Source organism: Puma concolor, chromosome C1 (genome assembly GCF_028749965.1).
Source record: "Puma concolor isolate L17-30 chromosome C1, mPumCon1.1.hap2, whole genome shotgun sequence".
Classification (NCBI taxonomy): domain Eukaryota; kingdom Metazoa; phylum Chordata; class Mammalia; order Carnivora; family Felidae; genus Puma; species Puma concolor.
Genome location: NC_141674.1, coordinates 86,080,594 through 86,100,108, shown reverse-complemented (window position 1 = coordinate 86,100,108; position 19,515 = coordinate 86,080,594). Strand labels below are relative to the sequence as shown.

The 19,515-nt window shown below is 42.7% G+C and overlaps 1 protein-coding gene across 6 annotated transcripts in view; it reads right to left on the bottom strand.

Annotated features, from left to right (window-relative positions):
• CDC14A (cell division cycle 14A) overlaps positions 1 to 17,531 on the bottom strand; it is a 196,412-nt gene extending 178,881 nt beyond the window's left edge. Inside the window, exons 1-2 of one of the 6 annotated variants that reach the window (XM_086717683.1) lie at positions 17,411 to 17,531; positions 15,392 to 15,482 (exon numbers count right to left, since the gene is read on the bottom strand). In XM_086717683.1, coding sequence (XP_086573809.1) covers positions 15,392 to 15,482; positions 17,411 to 17,504 — 185 coding nt within the window. In that variant the 5' untranslated portion in view covers positions 17,505 to 17,531. Of the gene's footprint in view, positions 1 to 15,391; positions 15,483 to 16,290; positions 16,852 to 17,410 lie in introns of those variants that run through there. The other 5 variants (XM_086717686.1, XM_086717687.1, XM_086717684.1 and 2 more) reach the window with 5 other exon arrangements.
• Between the last annotated feature and the right edge of the window lie 1,984 nt (positions 17,532 to 19,515).

The following is a 19,515-nucleotide window of genomic DNA, read 5'->3' as shown; positions in this document are numbered from 1 at the left end:
TGAGCCACCCAGGCGTCTCCAGCCAACAGCAATTTAGAACAGGTCTTCAAAAGTCAGAACTTCCACAGGCAAATACAAAGCCAAAAAACTCTATCTTTTTTTTTTTTTTTTTTAACATTTATTTATTTTGGAGACAGAGAGAGACAGAGCATGAACGGGAGAGGGTCAGAGAGAGAGGGAGACAGAATCTGAAACAGGCTCCAGGCTCTGAGCAGTCAGCACAGCGCCCGACGCAGGGCTCGAACTCACGGACCGCGAGATCGTGACCTGGCTGAAGTCGGCCGCTTAACCGACTGAGCCACCCAGGCGCCCCAACAAACTCTATCTTAAGGCCATTTTACATATCCTTTCCTCACAATGCCTGCATTGCTAAGAATATAACTGCATTTATAATAATATTGTTTTATGTTTCTGTATTGTTTTCTGTTTTCTAACTGATCCTGAAAATGTCAAGATCATTGAGGCAAAAAACGGTCACAGCTGCTTCCACCACTCTGGGTTATCACCAACTTTTGATATAATAAAATGCCATGAGTAAAGAAGACACCTTCCAACAACAGTCTCCTTTTCTTTCTTTAGGTTTTTATTTAAATTCCAGTTAGGTAAAATATAGCGTAGTATTAGTTTCAGGTGTACAATTTGGTGATTCAACAATTCAGACAATATTCTGTGCTCATCACAAGTGCACTCCTTAACCATCATCTATTTCACCCATCCCACCCCCCTGCTGCCCTCCCCTCTGGTAATCGTCAGTTTGTTCTCTACAGTTAAGAGTCTGTTTATTGGTTTGCCTCTCTCTTTTTTTTCCCTTTGCTCACTTGTTTTGTTTCTTAAATTCCACATATAAGTGAAATCATATGGTATTTGTCCTTCTCTGACTGACTTATTTCACTTAGCATGATACTCTCTCTAGCTCCACCCATGCCATTGCAAACGGCAAGATTTCATTCTTTTTTTTTTTTTAATTTTTGTTTAAGTTTATTTATTCACTCTGAGAGAAAGAGCACAAGTGGGGAAGGGGCAGAGAGCGAGAAGGAGAGAGAATCCTCAGCAGGCTCTGCACTGTCAGCACAAAGTCCAATGTGTGCCTTGAACTCACAAAACGTGAGATCATGACCTGAGCCAAAGTCAGATGCTTAACTAACTGAGCCACCCAGGAGCCCCTCATTTTTTTTTTTAATTTATTTTTACTTGTTTTGAGAGAGAAATAGAGAAAAAGGAGAGGACGGGAAGAGAGAGAGGGAGACAGAATCCCAAGCAGGCTCCACGCTGTCAGTGCAGAGCACAATGCAGGGCTCAAACTCACAAACCGTGAGATCATGACCTGACCCAAAATCAAGAGTCAAACGCTTAACCAACTTAGACACTCAGGCACTCCAAGATATCATTCTTTTTTATGGCTGAGTAATATTCCATTGCATATAAATTGCACATCTTCTTTATCCGTTCATCTATCAATGGATACCTGTGCTGTTTCCATAATCTGGCTATTGTGGCTAATGCTACTATAAACACTGGGGTGCATACATTCATATTAATTAGTATTTTGTATTTTTTGGGTAAATACCTAGCAACAACATGCTTCTTCATAAGAATTCTCCTTACCAGCGGTGGGAGGAAATGGAAACACATTTAATAGGCCAGATCATTACTAGAGAGAAATATTAAAATACAAAAACCAACTGATATCAATTGAAGTAAGTCAAATGTGCTAAAAAGTATAAAATATGTACTTCAGCAACTTGCAAATTGCAACCAAGGCAAGAGAATGAAAAAGTTGGGCTCAGGGTAGAAGAGAAGAAATGGAAGGTCATCAACCTGGGAACAATGAAAGGGGATGAGAAATGGCAGAGAGCCCTGTAGAGACACAAGAAAGGAACGTGAGGGCTGAATGGGCTCCTAAGCCTGAAATTAATGACTCTACATAGAGTCTTCTCCATTCTGGCAATTCCCAGGAAGAGGCCTCCAGAGCCACAGCCAAGCAATGGCCACCTCTTTTTTCTTGGGTGGGGGAGAGATGGGTAATCTGGTCTCATGTGGGCTCATTTGGGCAAGGAAAACCGTGGATACATTATTTTATTATTTCAGAGTACCTTCAGCTTTCCCTCTAAATGAATGAATGACCGATCAAATGAATCCCTCTTATCTATTCGTAAATTTCCCCTTGTAGGTTGGCCAATTATGGGTCAATAACCAGAATGAAATTCATGAACTATTAAGTAAAAATCATTTCATCTATCTGTTATTCAGTAAGTATAAAAAGCTAAAATCAAACTCTTTCCTGTTTGGGAAGGAAAGAAATTAAAAGAATTGGAGTCCTGCAAGTGGGGAGGGTCATCTCCTTCTGAAGAGGACAAAGAAATGGGAGCCCAAGGATCAGAGCAAATGTAACCAGGGTCATCCACTACCCACAGGGTCACCCAGTACCCACAGGTCACCTAACACCCATAGTGCTGGTCCTACAGACTTGAAGGGAAAAACAAGTTGGACCTAGAAGCCTTTTTGTTATACCCCAAATGTCTAGCTCTTCTCACAAGATTTATGAAGTTTATGACATATCACTATTTTGTGTTTGGTTTTTCAAACAAACTTTAAGTGGGCCCATTCCCAGAGGAATCATTGCTTAAAGCACTCTTGTACCTTATTCTACATATAAGAACTTTCATCTAAAACTTTTCAACTCCTCAGCAAAAAGATGAGCTATATTCCAAGCAACACACATTCATTCAATACAATTTATAAGCACCCACTCTGAGCAAGGCACTATAAGTTAGCATATTAATCATAGTGCTGACAATACAAAAAAAAGGGGGGGGTTACCTGCTTTATAAATAGGATGGAAAAATTCTATAAGGTCATTTTAAGGCGTACCAACTCATGAATTTTTTACCAGTGCTGCTGACAGTTTTTGTCCATTCATTGACTCACTCAAATATTTACTGAAAGCCTGCTGACTGCCATTCCTTACTCAAAAGGTGCTCACCACCTAATGAGAAGACAAGTAAATATGTTATCTCAGTGTGATAAATGCTAAGTAGCAATACCCTTCAAAGCACAGTGAGATTATATGTGTGTGTGCATATAAATTTTTGGTGACATTAATCAGCTAATACCTTCCCTATCTCTGGAATATTATCCACACTCCTCCTTTCAGATGATAAAGCTCCTATACATGGCTGAAACCCCTAATAATCAAATTTCAAAAAGGCTTCAATTGATCAGCAAACATTAATCTAAGATCAAAGTATAGTCCAAAGCCCTTACAGCTCAAGGCTTATGCTCAAGCCCTTGTAGCATAACAAACCACAGTCACATTGATGTTGTCTGCCTGGGAAGAGAGTCGGCACATGGAAGAAGTTCCCCAGCTCCATTCAGTCAAATAGAGTCTGACAGAAAACTAAAGACCATTGGGAAGCAAAGGGTTCTAGTCCCTACCAGATCACTCAATGTCCCTGGGCTGGTGCCTTAGCCTCTCTGGGACTCCACATCTTCATCTATCAGATAAAGCTGCTGAAGTAAGACTTCTAAAGTTCTTTCAAATATCATATCATATCATATATCCAATTTCCAGCCATTATAGACTATAACATATATTGTAATATATATTATGTGTATACATGTGTGTATATATACATTTACATGTATATAAAATAGAGTCTAAAGAGTCTAAGACTCTAGTTATACATATTGGACAAACCCATTCAACAGTTCACATATTTCCCAAGGGCTAGTCACCCTATTTGATACATTCTGCCCTCTCAGGGTGTTGATTCTGGGTACAAAGGCATTTCCCTCAGAATATCCCCTCCAGGAAGGGGAAGAACCTTACAGCCTTCTCCTTGAAATTCACTATGCTTTCTGCACAGCTGGGGAACAAACCCACAGACCAGAAAGTGGCTTCAAACGGTAGGAAGCTTGATCTCATTACCCCTTACTTATCTGCGTGAAGTTTGACATTTGTTGAGATGACAAAGTAAGGAGAGAACCCCAATATCCACTCTGACTCCTGTTCTTTGGTACATTAGTTTAGGTTTTTAGGAAAGACCAGGTACACAACACCAGAAGTATGAGGAAGCGTCCTCCACTTTGTACGTTCTTAACCTGGGGTGAATAGCAAGGCCCTGCTGCTGCTATAAAATGGGTTAGTGTTGCAACTTTGCCTTAAAGCCAAACAACAGACTAGATGGTATCAAGGAACCTTCCAGCATCAGAGTCTGTCATTCTGTGACTTCCCTCTTTGGAGCAAGTCAATGAATGAAAACCCCCTTTGAGACTCACAGGAATGAAAACAATACATTTCTTCAGGAATGCACAGCTAAAATTAAAATTCACTCCCACAGAAACATTCTCAAGCAGTATAAATTAACCCCTTTATTCAATGGCAGGTATTAAAGGCAAGAGGACTATGAGGACAGTATCCTTGTGGCTTTGGTAGAAAACAGAAGGATGACTGATGTCCTGTACATAAAAGACTAACCTTCCTCACATTTCATAAAGCAAATAAGGCCTCGAAAAGGAAAATAATTACTCTAAAATCCAGTGATGATCATATTACCTCTCTAAGCTCTTGGAATTAAAAGCAAAACTCGCACACTTGCCTGTGAGGCCCAGGGTGGTGCAGCCCCTACCTATCTCTCTTTGGGGCTTCATTTCCCTCATTTTATTACTAGTAAGCTCCAGCCAAGCTATTTCTTTTAGTTCCTGCCTCAGACTTTAGCACATCACCCTCCCAGACCTAGTTAACATCTACCTACCCTTTAGGTCTCAGCTCTAGTCACACTTCCTCAGGGGCTTCTTCCCTGATCCCTCTCCCATGCCCACCTCTTAATATTTGATTAATATCCTCCCTACCCATCCCCCCACCCCGGACTATAAGCTCCATGAACACAGGGCTGGGTTCAAATGTGCTCGCTGTTATATCCCTAGCACCTGGCACACAGATGGCTGAGTAATGAATGAAAGATTGAGACGTGGTTGGTTCATCTGCAAAAAGTACTGCCTGTTACAATTTAACCCTTCTAAACTGTACACCAGGTTCATGTGGGGAGAGATACCAGATATCACATTGTACTAGCTTTGGGTGCACACTAAGACCAATTAGACAAAATTGACAAAAATGACCTAAGAAGGAAGGGCAGTAATGGGGACAGAGAATAGCAAGATGACCCGCCTTTCTAGTGCAGGGTAAGGTCAGGAACCCAGCCCTACCTTCTCCCCTTCAGCTTGTATCTTTATTACCGGCTTATTCCCAGGGCAGCCTCCAGAAGTAACCCCCAATCTAAAAGACTCACCCCCACTATACATCAGCCCAATTCCTTTTTTCTTAGGAGCCCCTTCAATTCTGAGAGTTTGCCATGTTAAAAATCATCTTACGCCTTTACTTCTGGGTTTTCCAGAGCTGCAGGCAATCTGCTGTAGGGCTTGTGGAACAAGACACAATGTTTGACAGTAGTGAGGGTCTTAGCAGAACAGGAAAGGCAATATTTTGATATTTCACAAGCCCACCATTCACGGCTCCCTAGAAGAGACCTTTTTAAACCTATTTATCTCACAGTTAGAAACAAATAAAATGTTTTTAATGTTTCAGATTAATTCAGCTGCAGAGAACCAATAATCAACTACCAGGAGTCGTGCAAATGCTGTATTAATACCAGACCCTCTTAAAAGATAGAGAATTGTACAGAATAAGCCATCAGTTATCCAAGAATCTCAAATTCAGAAATCTCAATCTGGAATAAAAATGAGAATCACAGTTGGGCACCTGGGTGGCTCAGTAGGTTAAGCATCTGACTTGGCTCAGGTCATGATCTCACAGCTTGTGGGTTCAAGCCCTGTGTCAGGCTCTATGCTGACAGCTCAGAACCTGGATCCTGCTTCAGATTCTGTGTTTCCCTCTCTCTCTGCCCCTCCCCCATTCCTGTTCTGTCTCTCTTGCTCTCAAAGTAAATAGTAAACATTAAAAAAGTTAAGGGATGCCTGGGTGGCTCAGTAGGTTAAGCATCTGACTTGGCTCAGGTCATGATCTCATGTTTTGTGAGTTCAAGCCCCATGTCAGGCTCTGTGCTGACAGCTCAGAGCCTGGAGCCTGCCTCAGATTGCGTCTCCCTCTCTCTCTGCCCTTCCCCTGCTTGTGCTCTGTCTGTCTGTCTGTGTCTCTCTCTCTCTCGCTTTCTCAAAAATAAACCAAGATTTAAAAAAAAATGAGAATCGCAAGTAAGCCAAAAACAAAGTCATGTTGTTTCTTCTAAAGCCTGCCACAAAATCCAGGCCCTTTAGCTGCATATATAAGAGAGTCCCATTCTCATGCTGAGTCTAGTTAGTCTTATTTTGTAGCAAAGGCTAATAAAATGTGATGTCCGGTTTCCATACACATAGTATATTAGACTCATCAGACGGATCATAGAGAGGAGGCGGCTATTAGAGGCTGGTACATTGACGGTAATGCCAAAAGCAGCACCTAAAACATACTCAACTCATAGCAGTTAGTCACCAATAAAAACTGAATAAATTAAAAAGACTAAAAGACACAAGATGTTTAGCAAACAGGCACCATCTGCTACATAAGCAGAGAGCCCTTGATTCCTTAGGAGTGGCTGGAACCATCCCTGAATTATGGTGAAACTGTACAACCAATGTGCTTATAATAATACAGTCTGAGTACTGCAGAAAAAAAAGCAAAATCAAAAGCAATAAACTCTTCAAGAAGAAAATGCAGATTCATCTTAGAAAAGTTCCACAAATTACAAAACTGCTTTCATATTTCAAGATGTGATTTCCCAACTCTTTGTAGGAGCTGCCTCACTAGAATGCCACATTCCCAGAAAAAACTGGATAAATGCCTTATTAGAGTATATCCACCAAGGAGAATAAAGGTGAAATAAACCATCTTTTCTGGTTCTCCAAGTGAAAATTAAATTTTATAGCAAAAGAACAGGTCCAAACTAGTAAATTCTCCACTTCATCAATTGGATTTGAACATCTTTAAGACCAAAATAGTAAATGTATAAATTAATAAGTGAAACATTTTATTCAAGAACTATAGTTCACACAAACTATTTCCTATAAAGGAATTCACTGTCAATGACAAATAAAAATTGTGACCATTTACAAGATGTTTTCAAGTTGTGAGGACTGCGAATAGTACATGCTTTCAATAAATAAAGTGATATTTTTGATGGTTCTCATTCAACATCTGATTCTTTGGTGGTCCTGGAAGTATTTGTATGATTAGCAAAACCAAAGTTTTTTTAGGTAAATTGAAACTAAAGCATGTTTTTTTAAAGAAACAATAAATTCGACATTTACCCGTAGAAATCCCAATTCAAATCAGTGAGCCAGAAAGGAACTTAAGATCAGTGTCCCACCCAACTTCTCAGTTTTTAAACAAGTAAATACCTAAATATCCCAGGCAGGCATTGTCTATTTTCTCCTTAAAGATCCCAAAAGACAAAGACTCATCTTTTACTTTCATTATTAACTCCCCTTCTTACTTCCTTTCCCCATCCCCAAAATAAAACCAAGCAATAAAAAAAGTAACCCTTCCTTCCGATTTACACACATTCTACTTTAAGGTGCCACTTTCTCCCAGTCACCCAAGCTAGGGACCTTGAACCTACCTTCAGTTCCTCACCACCCCCTCCCCACCTCCCAACGTGGTCAATCCCAAATACGCTCAATCCATCCTTTCTAGCCTCTTCCCCCATCTGGTCCTTCTGTTCCCATTGCCTGTGCCCTAATCCAATCCTGCCACAGCTTAAACAGAGCCATCCCCCACACACACACACCCCCCACCCCACCCCTCCGCCTCCCAGCCTAAAGCAGAGCTCTAATCAGTTTTTCTGCCATTCTACAGCACAACCTAGATCCCGTCCCCACTATGTGTCCAGCCTCACCTGGGACCTCTCTGCATTCAAATATTTCATGTCACCTAATGGAATATTGCCAACTCCAAATACTGGAAATCTCTTCTTTCTCTCTTTTGCTTCCTCTTTCACTCACTCATTCATTCATTCATTCAGCTAAAATTTCATGAGCACCACCTCCATGTCAGGCACTGTGTGGGGTGTAGGGATACAATGAAAGCAAAAACAGATAGTACTTGTCCTCACAGAGATGATAACATACACTCTTTGCTCTTACACACCCTTCAAGACCTAGTTCAAATATCACTCTGTGTAGTCTTTATCACCCCGGGCAGTAATAACCTCTTCGTTTCTTGGATTCCTAACACATACCTTTGCAGCTTTTGTCATATATCGCCCTTCACTGTATTTGTTCCGACTGCCTTCTGTACGTATTTGTCTATCCTCGAAGCATTAGCACAGCGCTCTGCACCAAAATCTATCCCATCTAAATGTTTCTCCTCCAGCAATTTTCAACCACCTCCAAGTCTTAAGTCGCGCTTTTTTCACTTCCTGTGAAAATGTGTCAAGGGTCTTTTTTCTTTTGCTTTTTCCTTTTGTTAAGCACAAAGGTGCGTTAAGCTCTGGGTTAGTAAAAGTCATTTGCTTTCGGCTTTGGAATGTGTTTATGAACTTACAACTGAGAACATCTGATGTCTTAGGAATCTACTTCAAACAAAATAATGAAGCCGCCCCACGGTGACTTGGCATAGTCAGAACTTGGACGGCCAACTGCTCCCCATTGGACTCTCTCCTACAGCCCGGCTATTTGGATCCATGTGTCAGGCAGCCTGATTAAGACCAGCCCTGTTAGTTTTAACTGAATCCTTAGCACCATAGTTAAATTTTATGTTTCTGTCAGGCTTATCTCACACAAATTGAAAGAACTAAAAAATAATGTGTCCTTATGAAGATTAGAGACAGACTACCCATTGTGAATGGCTAATGGGTCCAAAACAGTAAGTATTTAAATAAATCTATACCTAGAAAGTGAAATTTGGCTCTGGTATGTCACTGAATTTAAAATTGGCTGGTTAGTGTATACAGATTTGTGCATTTCCTCATCACATATACTATGTAGTACTGTGGTTAAAATACACATATACACATACACCTAAAAGGCATGTGTTCAAAACAGAGGATGAAAAAAGTGGCCCTGAAAAAATACTGGGTAATTTTTGCAAGGTTAGGACATAAGAAAGGAGAAAGGGAGAAGGAAGTGTAAACCCACTGTCTTTCAAAAGCTACAAAGTTTTCTGAGTTTTAAGAGAATTCTATGCACAAATTTGTATCTTAAGTTACACCACTTAAGCAGCAAGAACATTTCACTGGACAGCCTGCAAAAGAAGTTTTCATAAGCTTATGAAAACTGGACTTCTTTTGTTTCATCCATCCTATTAATACATAATGATAATTAGCTCAATTTATTCCTTCCCTCTCTCTCTCTCTCTCTCTCTCTCTGGCAGTCCACCGAAAGGAGAAAAAGCAAAATTACACCCACAAAGTGGGAAAAACACTTTAATTACCACCACACATTCCCAGATATAGCCTGGACATAAAGTTGGTACACGCACTGTCGGTGTCACTTTCTTACCAAAGCCATTCCCCACTCAAGTCAGAAGGGCCAAGTGTGTGGGGCAGGGGTATAAAGCTGGTACTGCACCCTCCCCACCAGCCTCAGGCTCAAGACAACTGGGAACCTGCTGGGAGCATAACAGCATGAACTCCAAAGCCAACTACCTATGGTTTGAATCCCAGCTCAGCAACTTAACTACTAGCTCAGTGACCTTTGGCTCTGCGTACCCGACCTGAGCCTCAGCTTCCTCATCTGTAAAGTAGTGATAATAATAGCACCCGACTCCTAGGTGCTGGCCCAGGACTATAAATGTAAGCTGTTATTATGATTTTATTTTTATTCCCATGGGGAAATTTGTCTCCAAATTCAACTATATCTTCTCTTCTGTCAATATCATAGCAATTTACAATGACAGCTGGGGTACCAAATGATGGCCCGAAGACTCTATATGATCATACGTGTGTGAACGTGTGCATGTCCATAAATGGCATTAGTCTTTCCATTAAATTAGCCTATTTGCTACATATTAAATTTAAAATAAAATTTGAAAACCAAAAGGGTTTCTTCTCACCTAAATACTCCAGTCCCACAAATATTTCCAGGCAAGGGAAGTTTTTCTGTATTTCTCTCAAAGATGTCCTAGGTTCACATTCTGACTCAAACCTATTTTACAGACTATCAGAGAAATCATTCTTCTATACGTGATTTATCCAAAAATTCCTGGTTGCATTAATACCAGAGTGTTTTAATAAAGCTTAAGTGAAAACTGAACATTTTAAATTATTTAAATCTTCAGTTTAGCTAATTAGTCCTCATTAGAGGCTGTTCATTCTTCCATGCAAAAACATTTGGTGAAATGCTTCAAGTCACTTCAGACACTGCTTAATATTCAGTCCCCAGAGTATGTCCATGAAAAGTTCTCTCCTGCATTCTCAACACCTTTCCTTTGCAAACATAAGGAGAGAAGAGATGAAAATGGACAAGGCTAAAAATGAACACCCTCTACACCACCCTTCATAGCAAACTGGCTTTCTATGCATTAACATCCAACCCTATACCCATCATCACAGTCAGGAGGGGCATGCAAAGGTTATAACAATTAACATACTTCATTTTTCTAACTTTTGAGCCAAAAAAACTTGAGCCAAGTTATAAAAAAGTAAGCCTCTATTTGGATTACAGGGCCCAATTCCAAAACTAAAGAATTAGCCTTTCTGGAGAGTTGTGTAGTATTTGTACCTTAATCAAATACAGATAAATCTTTGAAAGGCTCTCTTTTTATTAGGCTACTTTTGTGCCACAAGTGTGTTAGTTCATACTCTAATTTTTATTCTCATCTGTGAAATCCTAACCAAGGACAAATGTATGGCTTTCTTATCAACCACATTTTACTAAAACTGCTCAAGCCTTTATATTAATGTGATAAATTCTGTTTTAAGATCAAGCAGAAAATTCAGACCCTCATTTCTAATAAACAGCCACACATGAGGCCACTTTGTTAAGTTTTCTCCACCAGCTTCTCAGAAGGTTGCCATTTCAATCATGGAGTGCTATCATCCTCTTAGAACTAACTAAACACCTGCACAAAACACAGCTGCGTCCAAAGTACCTACAGCCTAATGTTTAAAGAGACTACTTACTGATTCATAAATAATAGTTGCATTTTCAAGGTGATAATTTAGCCAGAAAGGCAGCATTTCATTTATACATTCAACAAATAAGTACAGAGTTACAAGGTTGCACAAGGCCTGTGTGACAATGCATATAAACATACTCCTCTCCTTAGAGACATGTACGTTATGATACGATAGTCAAGATTTTTCCCACCACAAGACCTCCTCCATAGACAGAACAGAGGTTACTACACATTCTTCTAGGGGCTTTGCAATCTCATTCTACACATCCTAAAGGAGTAGAGCTGACAAGATGGATTCCCAGGCTTCTGTCCCTCCTCCCTTTCTTCTCTCTCTCCAGTGTTTGTCCACCTCTGTTTATATCCTCCTCCTTCCCCTGCTTCCTCCTCCTGGCCCTGCCTGTGAAATACAGACCTTGATATCTTCTCTTTCTCCCCCGAAATCACATCATTCTCAGTTTTATCATCTCTTTTGGAAAAAATCCCCAAGTTTAAGAACTTCAAGTCTATGTGGTATCTCTTAAATTCCTGGGGCGCCTGGGTGGCTCAGTCAGTTAAGCGTCCGACTTTGGCTCAGGTCATGATCTCACGGTCTGTGAGTTCAAGCCCCGCGTCCGGCTCTGTGCTGACAGCTCAGAGCCTGGAGCCTGTTTCGGATTCTGTGTCTCCCTCTCTCTCTGACCCTCCCCCGTTCATGCTCTGTCTCTCTCTGTCTCAAAAATAAATAAACATTAAAAAAAAAAAAAATTCCTTAAATTCAACCTGACCAAAATGGAATGCCTGATCTCCCCACTAAAGCCGATTCTTCTGCCCTACTTCTTGTTCAGTTAATGGTCCCAGCAGGCTCACCAGGACCCAGGCTGTCTTAAGGCCTTCTTCACCTCCTCTTTTTCCTCAGCACCCCTCAACCCACCCACCTGATCTACTGCCAGTCACATGGATTCAGATCCCTTCTTTCTATCACCATTGCTACCAATCCTCATCTAGGCACTTATTTCTTCCCCTTGAACGTTCCACAATTTTTCTAAGTGGGCTTCTACTTCCACCCTAACTCGTTTTAAGGATGCTATCCTATTAACTTTTTTTTTTTATTCTTTTAATGTTTATTTATTTTTGAGAGAGAAGACACAGACAGAGTGCGAGCAGGAGAGGGACAGAGAGAGAGGGAGACACAGAATCTGAAGCAAGCTCCAGGCTCTGAGTTGTCAGCACAGAGCCCGATGCAGGGTTCAAACTCAGAAAGGGTGAGATCATGACCTGAGCCAAAGTCGGACACTTAACCGACTGAGCCCCCAGGCGCCCCAATCCTACTAACTTTTTGAGAGAAGACAGATGTACTCCAGAACCAGAGGGCTCAGTTTCAAATTCCAGCTCTGCTATATCTTAACTCTGTGACCTTGGGCAAGTTCCCTAACCTCTCTGTACACTACTCTCATCATCTCTGCACGCTAAGGATAATAGTACCAGCCTCACAGAATTGTTGTGAAAATAAAATGAATTAATAATTAAGCATTGTGGGGCACCTAGAACAGCAACTAGCATGCATTTAAACACTCAATAAATGTTTACCACTATTTGCAATTAGCCCAGATCCAGTTATACCATGGACTGGCCCAAAACCCACAGAAGGGTCCAATGGTATACAAGGAAACTGCAGATCCCCACCCTGGCATTCAATCTGCACCCCATTGACCTTTTGACTTCATACTGCATACCCCCCTTGGACCTGCATACACACCAGGCTAATTGGGGGACTTCCTATTCCCTGAATCCATTCTGGAGCCTCCCTCCTCATCCTTGCTGTTCTTGCTTCTGGGATCTCTCCTCTCACATCTCTGCCAGATAAAACTCTGTCTGTTCTTCAAACCAATTGTAACTCCTCCACGAAGCCTTTTCTAAACACGGCAATCAAATGTGCTCTCACCTGCCTGGGAACTCTTCTTAGTACAGGGGCTATGTTAACCTAAAGTCAGTTCTCTTTCTATCCCTTTGACTGCACTGCTGTCATCCTCCCTACAGGCGTGCAGCTCCTCGAAGGTATTATGTGCATCCATCGCCGCTGTATCCTCTCCAGCATCTAGCATGTGTAACATGTTGGGATAACAAAAAAAGATGGAATGATGGCTAATCAGAACCACAGCCACTGCACTGGCACGGTAGCTGGGCACGTCCAAACTGAAAGAGGTATATGCTCTACCCAGGCCAGAGTCCTCTTTATAGTTTGAAATGACATCAAAACTCACAATATAATTAGAATGGTCTCTCCAACAAGTCTTTCTTTACAAGACACCGGAAACACAGGTGAATAAATACAAGAGGAATGTGGGGACGCCTGGGTGGCTCAGTCGGTTAAGCGTCCGACTTCGGCTCAGGTCATAATCTCATGGTTTGTGAGTTCGAGCCCCACATTGGGCTCTGTGCTGACAGCTCAGGGCCTGGAGACTGCTTTGGATTCTGTGTCTCCCTCTCTCTCTGCTCCTCCCCTGCTCATGCTCTCTCTCTCTCTCTCTCAAACATCTATCAAAAAAAAATTGTTTTAAATACAAGAGGAATATGATTTGTAGCCCTATCCTAAAATACCAACCTTAAAATGCACAAAAAAAATGTTCTTCATATATCAATACTACAATCAAAAAACCACTGAGCGCTGCGTTCGGTGGCTACGTGTAATTTTCTGCTAGAACTATACCATTTAGCAATCTCTAAAGAAGCAATTCAGACCTCAATGACTGAAGCTTGTTCCATGACATCCGAACAACCTCTGGCCCGTCAGCCACTGCAGAGTGGAACATAATGGCACATACACAGTCCCTACTGTCAGACTCACAAGAGTCAGGTCCCCAAACCTGAAACTCACTAAAAGAAAGCAACAAAAATGCACACTCCCAACAATATAGTGAACACTCAATAAACACTGCTAGCAGTGACATCAGCCAGGTACACGGGGTAGGGTCGGGGGAGCAGGCCACACATTACTCTGTTCCGTCTAGGAGCATGGCTGCAATCTGACACCAGGGATTTAGACCTCCTCCCGGCAGCATTTATATGCAGCAGCAAAGGGCTCTTTCATTCCCACTTTGACTTCAGCCATTCAAGAAGCATCCTGCCCCCAGTACCACTAAGAGAAATGTCCTGAAGACATCAGTTTCAAGAATCCCTATGATGAAGTGACAATTAAAGATGGTTTGCCCTCAAGTAAAAGATACACTCTTCGAAGTCGAGAATACTCTCACTCTTCAAATGCCTTGGTGGTACCCACAAATTAGGCAGAACCGCCAAAATCCCTTTTAACAGGACAAGTCCTAGGAAGCTTATGAGGGTCACTATGGTTCATTTAACTATGTTCATTTAATTGCATGTTTGGTTTAACAACAAGAGAGTAAAGTTAAATGTTTAAGTTAGAATATATTGGACTACTCTGAAACACCAGTTCTTTTTAATGAGAGTGTAATCAAGTCAATTCAGCCTTCTTATTCCTTATTATCTGTTGCTTTTATTGAACAGAGATTTATCTCTCTTCAATTAAATTTTTGTTACCCTTGAAGTATTAAGATATTTTTTCCTGTAAACTATTGGTCTTTCACAAACAACAGTTCCCTATTCTTATTTTACACTCTCAAATCCTAATTCCCATAGAAGAAGCAAAGTAACCAAAGAAAGTAAATCAGCACTCCTATACCACTTCCTCAAAGACAAAGAAAGTACTACTCTGAAGCTTGGGGCAACCAAATAAAATAACTCGGTAATTTCTTGTACAGGTAAAATCTTACTCATAGATATGACTTAGATACAGCTACCTCCAGCTAAACAGGTCCCATTTTCCAAAAATGAGCCGCAGAAACGAAAACATCCTGAGAGACAACAGGAGCCTTGTGAACTGTAAAGCTGAAGCACCTGTAATACACACGCTTCCCTATACTCTGTGGGTGCTCCATAAATACTGGGTGGCTGATTCACAAGCCAATTAGAGAGTCTGGCAAGGACAGTGTCTCCCTGGTCCTACTCTGGGGAGTGTTAGGTATCTAGGGTTGCAGTTTGTGGTGGCAGTAGGAAGAGCTAATATAGACAGAGGTCTAAAAGGACTGGGGTGTCGACAGGTTCAAATGATGTTAACTTGCTCTGCACTTCTCCTCAGGCATCTGAGTCTTCCGGAAAATGGTATTCTTACTTGCACCATTGGGGGAAACTGAATAAACCTGCCATAGAGGCACATAGTGTTGTTCCCTCACCAAAGAGCCAACAAGCTAAACGGTTGAGGGGGGAAAAAAAATAGAAACTTACTTTTCATAGACCAGCTCCTCATCGATGGAGAAATAGTGGGTATTTACTGTGCTTTTTGGTCTATTCCTTAAAGTAGCAAAATATAACCGATCTGAAAGACAAGTTTAAAAGATGGGAGAAAACATATGAGAAGTAGGGAAGCTGAACGTGGGCAGGGGTGGTGGTAACACAGGAAAGATCAAACTAATAACTGCTACCCATTATTTAAAGATTCTATTAACACGTGGAATTCTTGCAGAAACCTGATCTCTCCCAGAAACCCAGAGACTCAAGAGCACAACGGAGAGGCGAGGAGGGGACCTGACTGAGAGACTCAGCTGGGGCAGTTCCCATATCTCCCCTGTTCCAGGCGAACGGGCGCAGATAGAAGCTGGGGGTACCCATAGAACTGAAGATGCAAGTTTGGTTCAGAAATCTCCAGACCTCAGCCACTGCAGAAGGGGAAGAGAGAGGCGAGCCTGCAGCATCGAAGACTTCAAGAAGAGGAAAGGAGTAAGAGACAGGGAGGTGTGATGCGGGGGCGGGGGGGGGGGGGGAGGAAGGGGGTGTCCCGAAAACCGAGCGGGATAAAGGAGACTAAAAAAAAAATCACCCAGAGCGGGATCTCCACCAGCCCCTGCGTGCAAAAGTCCGGCGGAACCCCGCGCCGTCCCACTACTGGGCAGGGAGGCCATCCGAGGGAGCTGCAGAGGGAACCTGGGACGCAAGAAAGGCAGAGAAGCCGGAAGCAGGGGGTCCTCTGGGAGAGGACAGTAGCGAGAGGAGACGAGAGCGCGCGCAGCCGCTGCAGGACACTGGGGGCCCCAAGAGAAGCCGGAGGCGGCGGTTGGGACATAGGGCTAGAAGTGAAGAGTTGGGGGTGAGGTAGGGTTGGAGGATGTGGGGCGGCTGCTCCTCACCTTTCATGAACTCGCAAGCCCCGATTAGTTCCCCTGACTCCGCTGCCATCTTAAGCAAGATACGCACGGGGGAGGGCTGGGTCGTGGACAGCTGAGGTCACCCGCCCCCGGGGGCTTCCCCACTGCCCAGGAGCCGGGAAGCTTGCAGTCCCGAACACCGCGCCCGCCGAAGAGAGGCAGCAGGCGCCGAAGGCGGAGGCGGCTGGGGGGTCAGCGCGCCGGGCGCCCCGGGGACATTCCGTGGGGAACCCGAGCCCGCTCCGCGCGGGGCGCACACGCCCCAGGCTGTGGCCGCTCCGATTCGGACCCGGCTGCTGCGGCTGCTCCGCCGCCGCCGCCGCGCCTGGAAAACGCAGACCAGCTCTCACGGCAGGGCAAAGTCTTCCCCCCGCTCCCAAAGTGATCATGGAGGAGGAGACGTCTGCCCCGATCGCGCTGGTGGCTACTCGTGCGGCAGCGGGCAGGACTCCGGTGCCCGCGGGCTGGCAGCAGCTGCTCCGGCTCCTCCTTCGCCACCTCCTTTCAGCAGCAACTCTTCCTCCTCCTCCTCCCCCTAGGTCCGCCCTCAGACCTTCCTCCCCGCCCTCCCCCGGCCCCCTCCACTTTCACGGCTCCGCGGCCATCCCTTAAAGGGACAGCCCCGCTCCTTTCTCGGTGCCGACCCCGCGCCCCAGTTACCAGGCGGCCCTCATGTCTCTAGGAGCCAGTTGCTAAGGCTTTGTTGCCGTCCACCAATTGCTGTACAGGAAACGGGGCCCTGGGCCCAGGGGAGCCGGGCGGGGCCTCCAGACTAGAAACTTATGAATGAAACGGTGGAGTAGGGAGTAGGTAGGGAAGGGCGCTTTTGCGGCTTCCCAGGCAAGGATGCGCCGGCCCCCCTTCCTTTTCTGCACTAAGTCTTCTCCCACTCCAGATTTTTCTTCTCTGTCTCTCTTGCGCGCCCCATCACCCACATTCTCTTAAACTCTTGCGCGCGCGCGCACACACGCACACACACACTTTAAAGACCTCAGAGCTCCGCGCTCCGCCTCCTATCTATAGCAAATCTTTGTAGCAACCCTAGCCCCCCATCCCTGACGGATCTCCACCTTTATAAAAAATAAAATTAAAAAAGCGCTACCTCCTAGCTCAAAAGAACATGTACCGGTTTCCTCTACACATACTGGACTTTGAAATAACTTGTGCTTTCTTCTCACTGGGGAAAACATTCCCATCCGGTCCCCCACGTCCTCTCATTTGGACTGCCACTGTGGCCGCAAAATCATCACAAATGCCTCACCTTTATTTTGCTCTAGTCGAGGAGGGGGGCGGGGAAGCGAAGCCAGCCGGGGCGGGAGAGGGGTGGAGCGGGGAGGGAACTAGCGACACACGAGAGGGCCACTCGTCCACGGGGGAAATTAACACAAAAGAATCTCTTTACGTGTTAGCTGAAGTGCTGCAGGGAGTGGTTCGTCCCAAAAAGCCCTTGTCTTGTTTCTATGAGGCTCCTCACACTGTTTGAACAACTTTAATACTGGGTACCCTACAGACGTGCCTAATTAAAGCCTTCGGTATGAAAATGGCGCTACAGATCCACCATCGTAAGAGCATGCGCTCTGTGTGGTTTCTCAGAAACTGAAAGGGACTTGCGCCTGCCTTTGGGAGAAAGGGGGCGCACAAGTGAAGAGCTGCCGGGCGGACTTTGAAGGAGCGCAGTGAGGCCAGCGAGTAAAACTCAACTCCCTGGTCTTAGACCGTTAATCAGCTTTGCCGATTCTCCAAAAAGCTAAATAGGAACAAAAAATAAATATGAAGTGCTTTTGGAAACCTGAATGGTTTGATTTTTTTGTTGTTGCTCTCATAAGTTATATGTCTGTGTGTGTATATTTCTTAGCTATTCAGAAAAAAGAGAACACGTCAGTAATTCTAATCAAACACGTCCTTGTAAGAGAGTAAAACAAAACAAAAAAAAAAAAAAAAAACAAAACCCTAACATCCAAATCTTTAAGGACAGAACCATATAAATTTAAAGCTGGAAGAATCATTAACCAGTACTTACTATAACCTATACCTATACAGCATCATCTGTACCCTAATCTTCACATGAGGAAAAAATACCTCAAAAGAGTTTTTTAAAACTGTAAAAGTCCTGAAAGGTGAATTGTAATGTTCTTCAGTGTTGAGATGCATTTCATGTTTTATAGTCCACTGGTCATGGCTGTGGAGTTCTAAAGGAGAAGACATCTCTCAAACATGTCCGCAGTCATACAATTACTTGAATTTTGCCTGATATTCTCCCAGTCTTGGTGTCAACAATCATGTTGGCCAAATCAAATTATTTTACTGAAAATTTCTAACAGGTTTTATATGTGAAAGATAGAAAAGCAAAGCAAATGAATGTCTCAATAAACTTACCCCCTTTGTTTCAAAGTCTGAATTCAATGATGGCAATCTGTTTCCAAATTCGCCGATTTAAATTTGGGTAGAATCTAAATTCACTTGCAAATTTCCTAACAACTTTTCATCCCAGTGTTGTGTCAGAAAAATTACATGAGAAAAAGAAGCCCACGTTCTCATTCAACACATAAACTTTTAATTTCACAAATAGTCTAAATGAACTCTAAACCTGTATTTTCAGAGACAGTAGCTTCAACTGAACAAAATACACATACAAAATATACAAAAAACATTTCTTTCATATAATTCGTTTGTTTAGAAATTTTGGTTATAAAGAAATTTTGGTTATAAAGAAATTTGGTTATAAAGGAATTATGACCTGAATGAAAAGAAATCCTGCAAATTAAGAACTCAAAAAGAAAAAGTTTATTTTTCCTTATCATATTCACAGTATGTATATTATAATGAAATTTTTGAAGTTAAGACTCTATAAGTAATTTTTTAATGTTGCATGAAAGAAAAATAAGTGATTATCAGTATAATCAAATTTTTCTAAACCAAAATCTACACAATCTAAATGATATAGAAAATTCTACAAGGAAAATTGTAAACAAGCTAGTGCACACACAGCACACATCCATGTCAAGATTCTAATGAGATCATAAAACACTTTATTCTCTCAATTATCATGAGGTCAGTGTTCCTATTGGCTGTGGTTTCATAATAAAGGCATGATTTCAGTCTGTGGAGGAAGATAATGGAAGAAACTTCTTTCCAATCATCCAGCTTAACAGAAGTGGTAGGAAATGACTTTTATTTTAAACAACCATAAAGAAAGTTATTTCACAT